Source organism: Myotis daubentonii, chromosome 9 (assembly GCF_963259705.1).
Source record: "Myotis daubentonii chromosome 9, mMyoDau2.1, whole genome shotgun sequence".
NCBI lineage: Eukaryota > Metazoa > Chordata > Mammalia > Chiroptera > Vespertilionidae > Myotis > Myotis daubentonii.
In genome coordinates, this window is record NC_081848.1 from 62,289,376 (window position 1) to 62,310,048 (window position 20,673).

Here is a 20,673-nt window from a genome sequence, read left to right on the forward strand (position 1 = left end):
TTGGAGACGTCGCCTTAGTGAGTATTAAGGACGAGTAAGTAGAGAGAAGAGCATTCTAGACTAAGAATGAAAGCAAGGAGCACCACTCTGTCATTACTAAATTGTGTGTTTATAAGAAACGTGTAATAACAAATGTATGGAAAATCTTTTGGTTTTCTCTCAACATTTCTCAAGACACTTTAAAGAAAAAATAAAAGAAGCTGGGTTTAGCCATCTGAGACCCTTATTATTCCTAATCGTACACAAGCTTGTCCCCTCATTTTGTTTAGCTGGAGAATATTAAGCACTCCTTTTTTAGAACATAAACACAAATATAAAGGGCCCCCTTCCTAAGAGGTGAGTCAGGAAAAGCCCAATAAATACTGCATTGGATGAGTCCACAGTCTTAATAAAAAACACGGTAATCAGTACTTGCCCAAACGTCTTTTGATAATGGCACCAGTAGCAACTGTTTCTTTTTAAATCCACTATCAAGAAAACTGATGAAAAAGAGAGACAAATGCACAGTCTAATAACCTGAGCTAACAATACGTTATTTTCAATAGAATGAAAAGGACAAAAGCCGCAGGTATTCATTACGGTTCCCAGGGTAAGCGACCAGGGCAGTGGCTGCCTTCACCAGATGTGCAGTCTCCAGGCCGACAATACCCATCTCCCCCAGGGAAATGGGGAGAGAAAGCTAAACTCTTGCAACTTGATGCAAAGTGATTTGGGTTCCATTACAGCATCTCTCAGTAAAAGGCTATTCAGTCTTAGAGTAAAGATTCCACACTCATTTTCTCCCAGAAAATGAGATTGTTATATAAAACACCAGACATGGAATTAGAGCTTCTGGAAATCACTCTAAACCATATGATTTCATCTTAACTTCCTTAAATTCTAATCAGGAAAAAGGAGATGATATGGTTTGGTGAACATACCATCTTAAAGTTGTTGCCTTGTTTTGGGCACACTTAAAGACAAGAAAACTCAAGAACTTTCTCAAGAAACTGAGAAATTACAAACGAATAAAGTATGTTTGTTTGTTTGTATGCTGCTCTGGGCTTCCAGGTGTGTTTCTCTGGTGAACTAGCCAGAAATGTTATGCCTTTCTTCTGGGAAAGTTAGAGTCACTCTGTAGTACAAAAAAGGGTATCTGGGGTCGACTTCATGTTAAAAAGAGCTGAGTTTCCATTTGACTTCTGTGAACTTGAGAAGAGTCATTTAACCCCTCAGTTTTTCACCTTTACATGGAAATAAGGATATTTACTTCTTACCTCTCTGAACTCTTATAGGGATTTAATGACAAAATTAAGATATGTGAAAGATGATTAACATAAAACCAACTTTCAGTATTTTCCCAGTTGTATAAACCAGAAAATAAATTCTATGGGATAGATAGTTGTTATTACAAATTAAAAGTATCTCTTTCAAAGAGTTGAGAAATGCTAGGTAAACAAAGTTAAATAGTTATCTACAGAATTCTACCATACTAATGGGCATTGTGGAACTCCCAAAGGCAGGTGTAGCATGCTGCATTTATTATACTTACTTGACAACAGACACTTGGGGTTGGAAGCCTACTTTACAGCCCTTTCCCCAATATTTACATACCATTCTCCTCAATGGATGTGAATTTTCTTGAGGACAAGCACTACCTCTTCAGAAACATTTTAATCCCCAGTGTTTAGTACATTGTGTATAATAAATACTGGCTAAATGAATGAATGTTGTATTATTATTCAGGATGTAATTACTGATTTTTACTAAATATTATTGGTGTCAATTTTTATCTAAATTTCTAGTAGCCTCAGATTCTATTTATTTAAGTGGACTAAATATACTGGGTTTTCAAACCTGAGAACACAAAGGGTATGGTTTAAAATGACTCACAAATACATCTTATCCTTGTGGAACTATGCTTACAAAAGAAAACCGGTGCAGGAAAGTGCTCCATGAGAACTACAGCAAAGGAATAAGAAAAGAATGGAGAAAAAAATTGTGTGATTAAACAGCCAGAATAGAAGTTGTATACTTGGGTGGCAACAGAAATCTGGAAGTTTAATTATGGGAAATAATTTCCTAGCCAGGTGAATGCAATCTGGAAGTTTTAGATTAATGAAATGATGGTTCTTACAATTTTTACCATCAGTTATTAAAAATAATAATAGGTCAAACTAAAAAATCTCATTCCTATGCCATGCTAGATCTTCATACTTTTAAGGTAACTTTATAAACTTAGAAGGGCACCTTTAAATTATATGTAAGGAAAATTTTGTACTTCATTTTGGATGCTGAGACATTTTAGTCTGATGTCCACATCAATACACATTAATTACTCAGACGCTTCAGGGGTATTCAGAAGCCCTCTACCCCACCTACTCTGTTAGTCCAGGATGACAGTATAATTAGTTTGGTCAAATCAACACATCAAATCCCTTCCTCACCTACCATTTTACTGCTGAGAATAGTACGTAAATAAATGTGTGAATGGCATTTCTTAAAGTGACTACTTTATGCCAAGTATCTATAATAATAAAAGCGTAATATGCTTCCTGACTAAGCCAGGGCTGCAGCTGCCATGGCTGTGAGGGAGGGATCCAGGCAGCTGCCCGAGGCTGCAAGGGCCTACTCTTGCACGAATTTTGTGCATCGGGCCTCTAATATATATATACATACACACACACACACACATACACACATACACACACACATGCATGCTGGTGTTCCTATCTGTTTTCTTTATTTGATCTTCACAGTAATCCTATAAGAAGAGTTATCTTCCAGTGAGGAAACAAACTCAGAATTGTTATTGCCTCACATTAAACAATCAGAAAAATATAAAAGATCTGATCCATGAACCTAGTTTCTTCTTTCTAAAGTTGGGTGCCATTTCTTTTATCATGTTGTCTTAATATAAGTATTGTCATTTCTTATGCTTTTCCATAGAGATGATTAAAATGTATATGTATTATCAGTATTTACAAAGAGCCTGAGCATGACTTAGGTGAAGACAACTATTACACTCTAATGAAGAACATGTAAAATATTAATGGGAATGCTATGTTCCCTGGTGACTTTGATATTATGATAGTGTAAGTTTTATCCAAATCAATTTAGAAATTTACTGCAATTCCAGTCAAAATACTTATAATTATAAATGTTATTGCTTCTAATTTTAATTTGGATTAATAAATATATGAATTACCAAGAAAAGTTGAAAAGAAAGGAAAGATAATGGGGTGAGAGGAACTTACCCCACCCCAAAGTCAAATATACTAGAAAAATCAAAAGAAAGAATCATCCGGTATTGGCAGAAGAATTGACAACTATGTCAATGAAACACAACTGAGAATCCAGAAGCAGATCTGGTTTGCATATAGAAATGTAGTATGTGATCAAAGTGGTACTTCAAATTAGTAGGGGAAGAATGTACTTTTAAATAAATATGATAATTGGCTATATAGTTTGTAAAAAATGAAGTTAGATCCCTATCTCATACCACACTAAAAATAAATTTCCTGTTAATTAAATACTTAAATGTAAGAAATAAAAGCAGAAATATACCAAAAAAAAACACAGAGTTGATAATCTGTAGTATTGGAGTAGGAAAAGTCTTCCTAAACTTGATAAAAATATTTAAAAACTTGAAAAAAGTCTATACAGACATTTTTTATTTCTCTATGGCAGAAAACCTCAAAGTACAAAGGCAGTCACATTCCAGGAAAGATATTTTCATTTCTATATGAGAGACACAAGGTTAATGTCTTTATTTTATAAAAAGCTCCTTCAAATCAATAAAGAAAAAGCAACATCACATTAAGAATATAGACAAAGAGTTTGTTCGAGCAATTCATAGGTGAAATCAGATGGTCATTGAATTTGAGCAGATCAGATGCACAATTCTGCTAATTGCCAAAGAAACACAAATGAAAACAACTGTGAGCTATCATTTGCCTACTATTAGACTATTCAGGGTTAAAAAGAGTAATAGTTTTTAGTACTAGTGAGAATATGGGGAGACAGACTCATATACAATTGATGGAAGTAAATTGGTATAATCTATTTAGAAAGTAAATTTAGAAATATTTATCCAAATTTAAATGGGTGTAAATAGCCTTTGACCTAATGACTCTAATCCTATTGTAACAGGTTCACATACAGTTAAACAAAGATTTTTCACAGATTGTGACTGTCTTTTTACTTAGACCAGTTTTTCTGCCATGAAAAAAATTTAAATGTGCAGTTCACATGTTTACTGCAATATTTTTTGTGATAGAAAAAACATCCTGCCCTGGATGGGGTGCTCAGTTGGTTGGAGCATCGTCCTGTACACTAAAAGATGGCAGGTTGGATTCTTTTTTTTTTTTACGAGGCCTACAGACTTATTTCTTCTTGGACACACCCACAGTGCGACCCTGGCGGCCTGTGGTCTTGGTGTGCTGGCCTCGAACACGAAGACCCCAGAAGTGGCGTAGCCCTCTGTAGGCCCGAATTTTCTTCAGCCGCTCCAGGTCTTCACGAAGCTTGTTGTCCAGACCATTGACCAGGACCTGGCTGTATTTCCCGTCCTTCGCATCCTTCTGTCTGTTCAAGAACCAGTCTGGAATCTTGTACTGGCGTGGGTTCTGCATAATGGTGATCACACGTTCCACCTCGTCCTCTGTGAGCTCTCCTGCCCTCTTGGTGAGGTCAATGTCTGCTTTCCTCAACACCACATGAGCATATCTTTGCCCTACACCCTTAATTGCAGTGATGGCAAAGGCTATTTTCCGCCGCCCATTGATATTGGTGTTGAGTACTCGCAAAATGTGCTGGAACTTCTCAGGAATCACTAGAGACATGGCGGCAGTGGCGAGCAGGCCTCCTGTGGAAGAGCGGCAGGTTGGATTCTTCGTCAGGACATATCTAGATTGCAGGTTCAGTCCCCAGTCCTGATGCCTATGGGAGGCGGCCAATCAATGTTTCCCTCTTGCATATGTTTCTCTCCCTCTCTCTCCCTCCCTCCCTCCCTCCCTCCCTCCCTCCCTCCCTTCATTCCTCTCTCTCAGAGCTCAAGGTCAGGAGATGAGGTCAGAGAAATGGAAGTAGTAAGCGGAGGTTGCATATGACATAGGGACATTGGCCAAGGTAAGAACTTCCAATTCTCTTTCATGTGACAGGAAGGCACTAGTGGTTTAAACAGTGGAATGGCATGATCTAATTTTTGTCTGGTGATTAGGTAGAAAAGATGATGATGGCTTGATAGTGGTGGGGTTGGTGAGAAGTGGTGAAATTCTGGACATGTTCCGATATAGAGCGGTCAGAATTTGCAGATGTGAGAGAAAGAAAGAGTAAGGATATGAAACTGTCAAGAACCTAAAAAAAATACCAATGACAGCAAACCTGATCTGGAATGTAAGAATGGAGTGCCTCTAATGAGGCAGAACTATTTTACAGTTGTCTTGAACATCTAGCATCAGTGTAGTCTGTCATTGATTTTCCCAACATCAGTGTGAGTGAAATGCCAAATAATGTCTCAAAATTGTATTGAAATGAGAACTTATCCCATAGTGGACTTAATGTGCATATACATATTTTTAAATATACTTTTTAATCTTTATTGGTGAAAGTATTACATATGTTTCCCTTTTGCCCCCACTGACCCCTTCAAGCCTGCCCCCACCCCAGGCCTTCACCACATTACCATCTGTGTCCATGGGTTTTACATATATGCATACAAGTTCTTTGGTTAATCTCTTCCCACCCATCCAAACACCCCTGCCTTCCCTCTAAGATTCAGCAGTCTGTTCCATGCTTCCATGCCTCTGGATCTATTTTGTTCATCAGTTTATTTTGTTCATTAGATTCCACAGATGAGTGAGATCATGTGATATTTGTCTTTCTCTTACTGTCTTATTTTGCTGAGCATAATACTCTCCAGGTCCCTCCATGCTATCTGAAAGGGTAAGAGATCCTTCCTTTTTACTGCTGCATAGTGTTTCATGGTGTAAATGTACCACAGCCTTTTTATCCACTCATCTTCTGATGGGCACTTGGGCTGTTTCCAGATCTTAGCTAATGTAAATTGCACTGCTATGAACATAGGGGCACATACAATCTTTCTGATTGGTGTTTTGGATTTCTTAGGATATATTCCTAGAAGTGGGAGCACTGGATCAAATGGCAGTTCCATATTTAACTTTTTGAGAAAACTCATACTGTTTTTCATAATGGCTTCACCAGTCTGCATTCCCACGAGCAATGTACTAGGGTTCAATTTTCTCCACATCCTTGCCAACATTTGTCATTTGTTGATTTGTTGATAGTAGCCACTTTGACAGGTGTGATTTGATATCTCATTCTCGTCTTAATTTGCATCTCTCTGATGATCAGTGACTTTGATCATTTTTTCATATGTCTCTTGGCCATATATATGTCCACTTTAGAGAAGTGTCTATTTAGGTCCCTTGCCTATTTTTAATTGGATTGTTTGTCTTCCTTTTGTTAAGTTATATGAGTTCCATATATATTTTGGATAGTAATCCCTTACCGGGTGTATCATTGCCAAATATGTTATCCCATACAGTGGGCTCCTTTTTTGTTTTGTTGATGGTTTCTTTTGCTGTGCAGAAGCTTTTTATTTTTATGTAGTCCCATTTGTTTATTTTCCCCTTAGTTGCCTTTGTCCTAGGAGATGTATTCGCAAACATACTTCTATGAGATATATCTGAGATTTTGTTGCCTATGTTTTCTTCTAGGATTTTTATGGTTTCACAACTTACATTTAAGTCTGTTTTCCATTTTTAGTTTATTCTTGTGTATGATGTAAGTTGGTGGTCTAGTTTCATTTTTTTGTGTGTATCTGTCCAATTTTCCCAATATCATTTACTAAAGAGACTGTCTTGACTCCATTGTATGCTATTGCCTCCTTTGTCAAATATTAATTGAGCATAATGGCTTGAGTTGATTTCTGGAGTCTCTATTCTATTTGATTGATCTATATGCCTGTTCTTGTGCTAGTACCAGGCTGTTTTTATTATAGTGTCTTTATAGTATAACTTGATATCTGGTATTGTGATATCTCCAATATTGTTCTTCTTTTTCAAGATTACTGCAGCTAGTTGAGGTCTTTTGATTCCATATACATTTTTGGAGTATTTGTTCTAGATCTGTGAATTATGCCGTTGGTATTTTAATAGAGATTGCATTGAGTCTATAGATTTCTTTGTGTAGTATGGACATTTTAATGATGTTAATTCTACCAGTCCATGTATATGATATAATGTTCCACTTATGATGGACATTTGCTTTAATAATGTACATTTTTTTAAAAAAAAAAGTGTATTTAACTTGTACACATCTTGCTACTAAATGTTTATTAGCTATATTTGACCTTCAATTCTAAATGATAGCTGCTTGGAGCCAAACCAGTATTACATGAAATGTTAAAGGCTCTTCTTTAAGAAGAAGAGAAAAAAAAAGATCGAAAATATGAACAATATAATGGCAGTAAATACATATTTATCAACAATTGAATCTAAAAAGTCAAAATAAACAAACAAAGAACCAAATACACTGATGAAGAACATAGAATCAGAGAAATGGAAATGTGGGACAGATTGAATCTCAGAGGAAAGGGTGGAGGGGCTTGGAAGAGATGTAGTTATTGCCACTATTATTTTTCATATTTTTTATCTTTTTTTCTCTTTAAAATAGCAAGATTATGTCAGTAAAACTGATGACAGTAGGAAACTAAAAGCTAATATACATTTAAAAATATGTATTGTTGAGAGTATTACAGATACCCCCTTCTTTCCCCCATTGCTCCCATCCACCCAGATCCCACTCTACCCCATTCCTTTACCACCCTATTGGCTGTGTCCATGAATAATGCATTATACATATAAATTCTTTGGTAGGAGGAAAACAGTTTTGTTATTTTGATGAACTGAGAAAAATCGTGGTTTAGGATTTTATAGGCATTACATGAAATAAAGCTTACATAAAATCTCTATAATATTGTGCATTAATCTTGGGGGGAAATACACTTAAATCACTGAAGAGCTTAATGACATTTTTTAAAACATAACTTTCCAAATTTTACCATTACATTCTCATGTCTTATTTTATTCTTTTAAAGAAATATGCAAAAATAAAGTTCACCTTGCATATTTGCTCGTTTCAGATCATAAGAACTTGCAAGCAAGCATTTCCTAAAGTTAAAATTATTTGCATGTTCTCCATTGCATGTCAGATGATTGATTCATTAAGGAAATTCCAAAGCAGTATCATTAAGTACATGCAAACAGTTGTATTGAGACAGTGAAATGACTGGCAAATTTGGGAGGTCAATTGCCCCATTAAAATGATAATTTTTTAACCACAATCACATTTGGCCAAAATGTAGGATATAGGACAGGGCCTATTTTGTGACATTAATTTTAAATTCTAGTCATAATGTTTTCTGTGACTAAAAATATTATACTTTTCATCTAGTCACATATATGTGTATGTGTGTGTATATATATATATATATATATATATATATATATATATATATATCCAATGATATGAATGAAACTCTTTGTAGTAATGTTTCTAGGTTATTCATTTATCCATTTAGTGTGTTTCATTCATTATCTATTCATTATCTTTTCAACAATCATTTACTAAGTATTTACTATAGTAGTTTTTAATCTTGGCTGCAAGTCAGAATCCTCTGTGAAGCTTTTCTAAAGCAGTGATTCCTGTGTAATAAACCCCTCAAACTAATTCAATAGTTCTGGACTGGGGCCAGGCATCTTTATTTTTTTCAATCTCCTTGAGTGACCCTATTGTGCAGTCAGGATTAAGAATCACAAGCTTCTCAGTTAAGTGCAAGAGATGTAAGATTGAACACGGAAAAGGTTCTGTTCACAAGGAGACCAGAGTCAAATGAGTGAGTTAGACAAGTAAACTAGTAATTACGGTAAAATGTAGTAAGTGCTAGACAGGGGTAAGTACACCTCCACCCACTTAGATCTAATGTACATCGGCCCAGTGTCAACCAAGTCCAGTGACGGACCATAAAACACAGGAAGGTTTTCTCTCCGTACCAAGCCAAATGGCCTAAGTTGTGATTGCATCCATATTTTCTGTCTAGCTCTATGCCTTAATCAAATGAATTAGCCATACAAGATTCTGTAATTAAACTCAGGAAATTGAAAAGCAGAGACCAGTTTCTATTTTTGATAGCAGGATATGGGAGATGAGAAAGAGGTGACGAAGGATTGCAAAGCAGTGAGCTCCTCCAGGGCAGGGACTAGGCCTCATTAATATTTTTTTTTTCCATGGGCCTGATTCAGAATCCAGCACATGGGTAGGCATTGGATCTGGTGTCGTTTTGAATTTTCATTTTTTTCATGCTTACTAGGCAGATGTCGCTATCTACACTGTGTATACCTGATACCTGAGCGGATGCTGTCCCTTACTCTCTGACCAGTGAATTTCACAAGGAAACCCATTGTGCTACCTGAGAGCCACAGGTCATTTGCTGAATTATCTTTAAACTTTCTTTCTTTCTTTTTTAAAATATATTTTTATTGATTTCAGAGAGGAAAGGAGAGGGAATCATTGATCAGTTTCCTATGCACGTCCCATACTGGGGATCGAACCCACAACCCAGGCATGTGTCCTGACAGGGAATTAAACCTTGATCTCCTGGTTCATGGTCGATGCTTAACCACTGAACCACTTCAGCCAGGCGTCTTTAAACTTTCTAATTAAACAAAGAACTTAGCTTAATTTTTGGTAGTAGGATTGCCTTTTGTTGTCTTCTTGAGTGTTTATACTATTGCCAGTTGATGTTTTATTTTTATTACTTTAATTTCCATTATGATATGCTGTTTTATATTCTTTTGTTTCTCTTTTATTTCATTTTACACAGTCTGCATTGTCAACCTTTTTTTCCTATGAATTACAGATGCAAAAGGGCCTGTAATGGAATCCATCTAAAATAAGGGAGGACGTGTGCCTTTGATCCCCAGAGCTGCACGAAAAGGTCCACAAAGCATGTTGCCCTTATCATCTCCTGGTCCCTAAAGATGGGACTTAAGGAAGTTGCCAGGATCACACCTAGGAATTATTTTCAAGAAACCCAGTGGACATAGTCCAGATTAGAATTCCCTAAACAAAAGTAAGAAAGCCCCAGAAGAAAAGTTTCTTGGATTAGAGTTATTCTGTTATCTTCAAGACCATCCATTCCTCCGTATAAGTGAAAGCTTTTATTTTCTTTCTCCATGATATGATATTGGCAGGGCCTAATGAGACCTTATAAATCAAAGCTTGTTTGATTACAGTGGCGTTACTCTATCAGCTCCAGGGATTCATATACAGTGTGGATGTGCATAAGTGTGACTATAAATTACATAAACTTCAAGTTACATAATATAAAGTATTAATAAAGTCTCACTTTATCTGAATACTTCGAAATAAAACAGATTCCCTCCCTAAAAGAACTAGTCAGCAATCTTATAGTTTCCCATCTAGCTGGCTGAATGAATTATAAACTATAATTCTGCCATAAGAATGCCATTTTAGCTGGTAAACAGAAATGCCTACCATACTGTGTCATGTCAAATGAACCAATGTTGTTGTTTATATTAGAACTTCTCTTGTAATTTCATACATTATTTGGTCATTTTAACATTTCCTATTTTCATTAGTTTTCAAAAATATAGGATGTCCTAAAAAATGTATACATACTTTAACATCTGATAGCTCACTTAATTTTCACTCCTTTTTAGGTTTAACTGATTTGAAATAATGGGTGAAGCCAAACTAAGCTTTGAGCAAAGAAAATTTATCCTAAAGTGCCACTAGACTTTTTTATGGCAATACATAAAAGATAACATTTACGGTACAAAACCAGCAACAGCTGACAAATTGAGGGCACACAAATGCCGAATGAAATGATTCTTGATATTTGCAATTCCATTGCTTCAGGTTATTAGCAGTGCCTGGACTAGAATGGTCATCAGTTTAAAAATAGGCATTAACAAATATAATTATTCATTTCTGTAGATTCCTTTAAATTTTAAAAACTGTATGTTAATCAATACTGGCTTTATAGTCATTCAGTGTGTATACATTTTGGAAGTATTCATTAAGCTATCTGCCTTTCTTTCACTACATCGATTTTGTTAACACATTCCCAGGCATAGCTAATTCATTGCTATGTTAAAAAAAAACCCATACCCTCAAATATACAGGGGTAAGCAAAAGGAGGTTTATGGAAAATAATACAATGTTTCATGTACTCACAACTGTAAACCTGCTTTTGCTCATCTCTGTATATGTTTGAAATGTGATAAAATGTCAAGGAAGCTAGGCAATTACCATGTTGAGCTATACTTTTAATTTCTACAAAATGCTAAAGACAATGTTAAGAAAAAATTATTTAAAAGAATTAAAGCAGAAATATCCCACAGCGTTTGTTGATCCTTGTGCTTCATGAATGTTTACCTCCAATTTTACTTTATCCATGCACATTAAAATGTATTTTATATTACATTTCTTCTTTGAGAAAATTTGTTTTGAATTATGCAAGGATTGAATCATGCAAGGTCTTAAGGAATGCAACCTTCCTCAAGTGTCCTCTAAATTCAAGCTCTAAAATATGGAGTTGCTTGTTTGTTCAGATCCTTAGAATGTTTTGAATCACCTTCCTCGGTGACCAAAACTCTTTCCCTGGAAAATTATGAAATTAAATAGCAAATGGCAAGAAGATGAACTCCCCCTTCAGCTTTGACTTTGACATTTTGTTTCTGAGAGACATGGTTGTTGGAAGATTAATTCCCTGTTGTCTACCATTTTCTAGCCTTTTAGCAAGATCATTTTTGTAGGGAAAGAGTGAACTCAGAACACTGATGTGGTTAAAGTTAGACGCCAGGTTCTCAGCTCCCGGGTACATTATTTCTTCCCTTCTTTGATCCAGTTCCCTGAGAAGATTAATCATATGTGTGTTAGTGTACTTGGGATGTGTTCACTATAGATGACTAGAATGTGAACGAAGGTTCCAGCCTTGTGTAATTCTTACAGTGAAGAAGCACACTAAAGATGCTCAAGTTCCAGGATTGCAGTCATGCTTTCAGATCTTCATTCATAGGAAATCTGGACTGGAAAGATTTCTCTGTGGGATAGTATTCTCTAAGAATGGGCTCCTAAATCAAATAAAAACTCCTGTATAAATTCATTGAACATTATACTTTAATATCAACTGTATGCCAATGGGGGTAAGTCTAAGGAAAATTATATTTTTTTATTTGTTTTAAAATCAGCATTTTATGTTTATCTTGAAAACTAGATGCAGTGTCACTGATCTGCATGTCTTAAAATATTATATAAACTAGAGGCCTGGTGCACGAAATTCGTGCGGCGGGGGGAGGGGTGTTCCTCAACCCAGCCTGCACACTCTCCAATCTGGGACCCCTCAGGTAACATCCCTCTCACTATCCAGGACTGCTGGCTCCTAACCACTTGCCTGCCTGCCTGATTGCCCCTAACCACTCCCCTGCTGACTGATTGATGCCTAACTGCTCCCCTGCTGGCCCAATCACCTCCAACTGTCCTCCCCTGCTGGCCAGATAGCCCCCAACTGCCCTCCCCTGCCGCCTGGTTGCCTCCAACTGCCCTCCCCTGCTGGCCTGTTCATCCCAAACTGCCCTCCCCTGCCGGCCTGATCACCCACAACTGCCCTCCCCTACCAGCCATCTTGTGACTGCCATCTCATGGTGGCCGTCTTGTGACAACGTCACACGAGGGCATTGCATGATGCCACCTAGGCTTTTATTATATAGGATAGTATCATATATGTTACTTTTATTTTGCTTCTTTTACATATTCTAGATACAAATTCATTATCAGATATATGACTTGCAAATTGTTCCCCATTTCTTTGGACTGTCTTTTTACTTTCTTGATGGTATCCTTTGAAGGACAAAGGATTTTAATTTTGATGAAGTCTACTGTATCTATTTTTTCTTTGTTGCTTATGAGTTTGGTGCATTTAAAATAAGAATATTTACCAAATTCTAAGTCATGAAGATTTATCTCTGTGTTTTCACTTGAGTTTTATAGTTATTGCTCTCACATGTAAATCTTTGATCTATTTTGAGTTAATTTTTGTGTATAATTTAAGGCTACAACTTCATTCTTCTTATGTAGCTATCTGGTTGTCCCAGTACCATTTGTCAAAAGACTATTCTTTGCCCTTTGAATGCTCTTGGCACTCTTGTCAAAAATCAGTTGATCATAATTATATAGTTTTATTTCTAGGCTTCCAATTAAATTTCATTGATCTCTATGTCTATTGCTGTGCTAGTATCAGACTATGTCAATTACTATTGTTTTGTAGTAAGTTTTGAAATCTGTGTGAGTCCTCCTACCATATGTATTTGGAATTATTGTCTATCCTTTTGCTAGTTATCTTCTTGTTGTCTTTTTTATTTTCCTATTCTCATTTGCCTACTTTTATGTTAACCAGTACTTTTGTGGAATATTTTTATTCTCTATTAGCTTATTAGCTTTCATTGTATTATTTTTAGTGTCTGCTCTAGGTACCATAATGCAATTTTAATTTTAAGTAAAATATAAGATCCCTACAGTAGCATTGTTCCATTTACCTACTCTGATCCTTTGTGCTATTGCTATCATATACATCACTTATCTATATCTATATTAAAAACCTAAAAGTATTGTGTTATAATTTTACTTAATGAGGTCTGTCTTTTAAAGAAAGTAAGAGAATATGTATGTATTTTACTTTCTGTATATCTAAGTTATCACTCGGTATGATTTTAGTTCAGCTTGAAGTATTTCTTTAGCATTTATTGAATGCAGACCTGTTAGCAACAAATTCTCTCATTTTTAATTATTTGAAAATGTCTTTGAACCTTTAATTTTGAAGAATAATTTTAGAATAGCCTTTTATTGGAAGACAGATTTTTTTCCCCTTAACTATTTAAATATCATCCCAGTCTCTTGTAGCCTCTATTATCCTAACGAGAAATTAGCTGTTAATCATATTTTTGTTCTCCTTTGTTTAATGTATTGTTTTTCTTTGTTGTAGTCAAGATTGTTCTCATTATCTTTTGCTTCTAGTAGGGTTTGATTATAATGTGCTTGGTGCAATTTCCTCTGTTTATTCTATTTTGGGGCATCATTGAACATCTTGTAGTTGAGAGCTCTTTTTCTGCTCCTATTTGACTCTAGTATATTTTATGATTTATGAAATATGTTTTAAGCTTTGTTAAAATGCTTAGAAATAAAATGGGGAAGTACTGATTAAATGCTACAATTTTCAAATGAAAATTAGTTCCTTAAATATATATACAGCCCAGCACATGTGGAAAATATTAATGTTACCTGTCCTCTTTTCCTATTTTTACAAAATCTGTTTATAGGTGCATTTCCTCCCTCTGCTATTTATGCACGAAAAGACTTGCTACAACGATCTACCCATATTGCTACCAAGACTTTCCAAGCTTTCCGCATATTTGTGAACAATGAACTCAATGAACTTTATGCAGGACTGAAGACAGCTCAGAAGTTTCTGAGACCTGGTGGTCGTCTTGTTGCCCTCTCCTTCCATTCACTAGAGGATCGCATTGTGAAACGATTCTTGCTTGGGATAAGCATGACAGAAAGATTTAATCTAAGTGTAAGACAGAAGGTGACGCAAACATCACAATTGGGTTCAGGGCATGAAAACAAAGACGAAGGCTCTCTAGCAAGGGCCCCTTTAATGTGGGAATTGATACACAAGAAGGTACTTACCCCAGAAGATCAGGATGTACAGGATAACCCCAGAGGGCGCTCAGCCAAGCTTAGAGCAGCTATCAAATTATGAGAAAGTCATAATCATCTGATCCTTGAAGTGTTCCCTCACAGTTTCTCACCTGAACAGACTAACACAAGAAATTATGGGGATATATCTTTATATAGGTATGCGGTCATATGTGTGGACATTGAGAATTTTTAGCATTTTTTTTCACAGAAAATGTAGGTAATATTAATATGGCACAGAAAGTTCAACGCAAGGAGCAGCAGTATCTCAAAACTGGACAAATGGGTTTATCTGGGCATTATTCAGGAAAATGCATCTTACCAGTTATGGTTACATATTATAAATTGGTGATTCCAAGTAAATAAAATAGCAATATAATTACATGTACAAAAGATAAGAATTAAATACGTAAGTTTGCTTTAGACTGACTTTACCTCTGTAATATGTAACTTTAGTTTCAAAGCTTGATTGTTTTTATTCTATAGGCTTTATTCAAATCTGAACAATTCTTCATTGAAATCAGAAATAGAAAATGTTTTAGGGAACGATGTGCTCAAATTAGAAACAAACAAATGCACCTAGAAAAATGTAAGTTTCTTTTTTGCATGAAGTCATATTTACTAATGAGAGAGATTCCCAAAGGTAAGTTCCCATCCAAGTACCTGATTAACAAATAAAAGATCACACTCTTATATTCAACAATGTTTCATCTGTTTCATCAATTATTTTTAGACCTGTATACTATGGGAATTTTTTTCATTAATGTTAATGAAACTGACAGCTTTGGGTTGGACAATGTCCTTCCAAAATCCATGTCCTTCACAGAACCTCAGAATGTAACCTTATTTGAAAATATGGTCATTGCAGATGTAAATGGTTGGGACAATATGTACTGGAGCAGGGCAGGCCCTTTATCAAATGTGTCTGATGTCCTTGTAAGAAGCTGAGAAGAGTCAGAGGCAGAGGGAAAACCACATGAAGATGGAAGCAGAAATTGGAGTGATACATCTGCAAACCAAGGGAAGCCAAGGGCTGCTGGCAACCATCAGATCCTAGGAGAGAAGCGTGAAATAGATGCTCCATCAGAGTCTTCAGGAGGAACCAGCTGTTCTGACACCTTGATTTCAGACTTCCAGCCTCCAGAACAGTCAGAAAATAATTTTCTGCTATTGTAAGCCACCCAATTTGTGGTAATTTGTTACAGCGGCCCTAGGAAACTAAAACGCTGACAGCAAAAAATCTTGAATAAGTTGCATGACTAGAAGGCTTCTTCAATAAACACAAAATTGCTTTCAAAATGTTGTAGTGTAAAAATATATTAGCTACTTTATGTAATTAGACTGTTTACCACAATCATTCTTGCTCACTTTTTGTCTCTAAAATAAAATATATGAATTTGGCTTGGGAGTTTGATTCTTTATCAAACTCAAGTGCATGGCACTCAGCAGTTTTCACCTATTTCCCCACCTTGCTGTCCTTTGGCAACCATCAGCTTGTTCTCTGTACCTGTGGATCTGTTTGTTTTGTTTTGTTCCTTTGTTTTGTTTTTTAGTTTGTTTTTTTAGACTTCACGTATAGGTAAAATCATACAGTATTTGTCTTTCTCTTATTTATTTCACTTTAGCAGAACCCTCTAGGACCATCCATTTTGTCACAAATAGTAAGATTTTACTCCTGTTTTTGCTGATTAATATTCCATTGTATATATGTACCACCTCTTTATTCACTTATGAATACCTAAGCTGCTTTTATATCATTGCTATTTTCCATCATGCTGCAGTGACGTAAAGCTGCATATACCTTTTTGAATTCATGTTTTTGTTTTCTTCAGATAAATATCCATAAAGAGTATTGCTGGGTCATATGGCAGCTCTATTTTTAATTTTTTGAGGAATCTCCATACTGTTCTCCATAGTGGCTGCACCAATTTACAATCCAACCAACAGTGAGTGATGGTTCTATTTTCTTCATATCACTTGTTATTTGTTGATATTTTTATGATAACCTTTGTTAAAAGAGTGAGGTGATATTTCATTGTGACTTTAATTTGCATTTCCCTGATCTTTTATTTGTCAGTATCTTTTCTTATGTCTGTTGGCCATCTTCATGTCTTCTTTGGAGAAATGTCTATTCAGGTCCTCTGCCCACTTTTTAATATGAATGAGTTTTAAATGGTTAACTCTGGAGAATGTTTTTGGGGAATTCAAACAATACATATGGAAAATAAAAACTGATTGTTAGTATGAATATGCATTGCTTTTCTAATAAAATATAAAGGATATAAAACAAGCAATTGCTTGACATTTCTGAAGCTCTGTATCAACTGCTTCTACCAATCATTTTAATACAGCATTGATGTCATTGTGGAGCACATCAATTCTTAACAAGTTTTAGATCATTGCTTATTAAATGAAATTTAATAACTTCACACAATTTATAGTTGATATCCTTATTTTATATATTCTTTTTTATAATTGTATATGTTACTAAATAATCTTTTTGAAGTTTCTAGGGTTTTCTTTTTTGAGATAGTACTCAAATCTACATATATTTTATGTAATATGTGATATATGATTTGTGCTTAAATTCATTTATGTTACAACCAATAGTTTATAAGATAATACATTTTGCCTAATTAAGATTTTGAAATTAACTACTATCTCTTAAAAATTTACATATTTCAAATATTATTTTACATTTTAATGCTTATGCATTTCTATTATAGACTGTTGCTTACACAAAAAATATCTATTAGAATACTGTAGCAATCACAAAAACTAAATAGAAAAATAGTTACATTAAAATAAATGTTACAGAAGCAATTTTCAGTTATTCTTATCCATTGCAAAGATTCTAATATGGATCTAGATTATTATGAACACCCAAACAGGCAACTGGTTCCACAACCATCAAATCTCACAGAACTGGACAGTGCTATTCATCAGGCATGGTGTCAGATTCCTCGCATCACCTTTCTCAAATTTCATCTGTTTATAGCTACTATTTCCAACTAATGTTTGGTAATACACAACTGCAGGAATACTAAGGTAAAGTTTAAATAGAAATTATTTTTTTAAGTCTGGTTACATAAACATTAAAAGTTCAATAGAATTAATTATGCAAGATGCAATGGTTATAGTTTATTATACCTATCATTTAGGTGGACCTTAAAATTCTTCACAGACTTTTTGGCCACCTCATTCTTTCCTCAATCATTAAATGATTAGATAGCAAAGGAAAGAAGTAAAATTTAATGTTCTGATATGCAAAGTAGAAAGTAGCTTCTTTGGTAATGTCACAACTCCTTAGACAATTCTTTATCTTAAAAACTAAAAAAGTTTTCTACCATTAGCATATGCCTTATTAACTATAATACTGCCCACACACTAGAATACAAAACTGAAATCAAACAAGAGGACATGTTCCATTTATGATTCTCAAGTAATAGCTTTTGTTCATTAGACTCCATCTCTATGCTTTGGTCAATAATACTTGTCTGTCTTGCACAGGGTTGAGGATTTGTATTGCAAAAGAAGCATGGTGTGAGCCATTCTGCCGCAGGAAAAGTGTGGTCATGCAACTGTTACAGGTGTTAAACTGAGGAGAAGGTAGTATAGGAATGTAAATAACATACTGGTTTGGAATTAGAAAAAAAAGAAAAAAGTTTGGATTCCAGGTCTACATATATTAGCTGAATATATGAACTTGAGCATGCTTTTTAATCTCCTGAATTTTTATTTATTTCACTTTAAAATAATGACATTATTGGTACGTTTCTCCTCCTGTTGCTATATAATCAAACTAGAGGCCCAGTGTACAAAAATTTGTGCACTTGGCGGGGAGGGCGGGTTCAGCCCGGCCTGTGCCCTCTCGCAGTCTGGGACCCCTCGGGAGATAACGACCTGCTGGCTTAGGCCTGCTCCCGGGTGGCAGAGGGCAGGCCCAATCCCTAGGTGCAGCCCCTGGTCGGGCTCAGAGCAGGGCTGACTGGGGAGTTGGGGCGCCGCCCCCTGTCATGGACAGAGCAGGGCGGATCGGCAGGTTGTGATGCCACCCTCAGTCACGCTCAGGGTAGGGCCGATTGGGGGGTTGGGGCACTGCCCCCTGTCACACTCAAGGCAGGGTCGATAGGGAGGTTGCAGCGCCACCCCCTGTCACGCACAGAGCAGGGCCAATCAGGGGGTTTGGGCACTGCCCCCTGTCACAGAAAAGGGCCCATCAGGGGGATTGGGGCTCCATACCCTGTCATGCACAGAGCAGGGTCGTTCAAGGGGTTGGGGAGCTCCCCCCTGTCACGTACAGAGCAGGGCCCATCAGGAGGTTGGGGAACTCCCCCCTGTCATGCACAGAGCAGGACCGATCATGGGGTTGAGGAGCTCCCCCATGTCACTTACAGAGCAGGGCCGATCAGGGGGTTGGGGCGCTGCACCCTGTCACACACAGAGCCGCAGGGCGATCAGGGGGTTAGGGAGCTCCCCCCTATCAGGCACAGAGCAGGGCTTATCAGGGGGTTGGGGCGCCTTCCCCTGTCCTGAACAGAGCAGGGCAGATAGGGAGGTTGTGGCCCCGCCCCCTGTCACACACAGAGCCGCAGGGCGATCAGGGGGCTTGGGCGCTGCCCCCTGTCATGCTGATCCCGGTGCTGGGAGGCCTCGCGGCTCCGCTGATCCCAGTGCTGGGAGTCATATTACCCTTTTACTATATAGGATAGAGGCCTGGTGCACAGGTGGGGGCCGGCTGGTTTGCCCTGAAGGGTGCCCTGGATCAGGGTGGGGGTCCCGCTTGGGTGCCTTGCCAGCCTGGATGAGGGGCTGATGGCTGTTTGCAGCTGGTCACACCCCCTTCAGGGTGGGGATCCCCACTGGGGTGCCTGGCCAGTCTGGGTGAGGGGCTGAGGGCTGTTTTCAGACTGGCGGGTGACTGAAGCTCCCAACTGCTCCTTTTTTTCTTTTTCTTTTTTTATTCTGGGCCAGCTTTAGCTCTGAGGCTTGGCTCCAGCTCTTAGGCCTCAGCTGCTGAAAGCAGGTATCTGGTTTGTTTGGGTTCTATAATCGAAACACTGTTTCAACTCCAGCTCTGAGATTCCGGCTGGCTCAAAGCAGGTTTCTGGGGTTTTGTTTAGCTTCTATATTTGTAACAATGTTTCAAACTGCAAGCTCAGAGGTCGGCAGCGGCAGGAGGGGAACGTTAGCTTCATCCGTCACTGAAGCAAGCAAGCCTCATGTTTGCTTCAAGCTGCCTGGCTGCTGGCCGCCATCTTGGCTGGCAGTTAATTTGCATATTGCCCTGAATAGCCAATGGGAAGGGTAGCGGATGTATGGCTAATTACCATGTTTCTCTTTATTAGATAGGATAAATCAGCAAATAACCAGTCATGAAGCGATTAGGCATAATTTTTTTTAATCCAGTTTTTTACCCATATCTTCAGAAAAAAATTACTTCTACTGTCCTGGTAAACAACCTGCTTCCCTATTTATAATGGTCTGTCCCTCTAGCAACTTCAGCGCGAAATGATAGAAAATTTGCCTACAAACATCAGGTGGTCATAATAATCTGGCCACTCAGTGTATTTGTGTGTGTGTGTGTATGAATATATTTTTTTTAAGTTTTTTTTTTTTTTACGGAGAGGAAGGGAGAGGAAGAGGGATAGAGAGTTAGAAACATCAATTGAGAGAGAAACATTAATTCAGCTGCCTCCTGCACACTCCCTACTGGGGATGTGCCCGCAACCAAGGTACATGCCCTTGACCGGAATCGAACCTGGGACCCTTCAGTCTGCAGACCGATGCTCTATCCACTGAGCCAAACTGGTCAAAGCATCACTGATATTTCTAACTCTCCTCTCCCTCTCCCTTCCTCTCTGAAATCAATAAAAATATATTTTTAAA

General features: G+C 37.1%; 2 protein-coding genes across 5 annotated transcripts in view; one reads left to right on the forward strand and one right to left on the reverse strand.

Moving 5' to 3' along the window:
• METTL15 (methyltransferase 15, mitochondrial 12S rRNA N4-cytidine) overlaps nucleotides 1–17,209 on the forward strand; it is a 193,495-nt gene extending 176,286 nt beyond the window's left edge. For 2 of the 4 annotated variants that reach the window (XM_059709181.1, XM_059709180.1), the window contains exon 7: nucleotides 14,403–17,206. In XM_059709181.1, coding sequence (XP_059565164.1) covers nucleotides 14,403–14,848 — 446 coding nt within the window. In that variant the 3' untranslated portion in view covers nucleotides 14,849–17,206. Of the gene's footprint in view, nucleotides 1–14,402 lie in introns of all 4 variants that reach the window. The other 2 variants (XM_059709183.1, XM_059709182.1) reach the window with 2 other exon arrangements.
• LOC132241083 (small ribosomal subunit protein uS13-like) lies at nucleotides 4,345–4,853 on the reverse strand. The gene has a single exon (XM_059709176.1). It carries the CDS (start codon nucleotides 4,821–4,823, stop codon nucleotides 4,365–4,367), a length of 459 nt encoding a protein of 152 aa, XP_059565159.1. The 5' UTR covers nucleotides 4,824–4,853; the 3' UTR covers nucleotides 4,345–4,364.
• Nucleotides 17,210–20,673: the final 3,464 nt, after the last annotated feature.

What these genes read in the sequence shown, in the direction of transcription:
- LOC132241083 (XM_059709176.1), bottom strand. Translation starts at nt 4,823, where the DNA reads ATGTCTCTAGTGATTCCTGAGAAGTTCCAGCACATTTTGCGAGTACTC.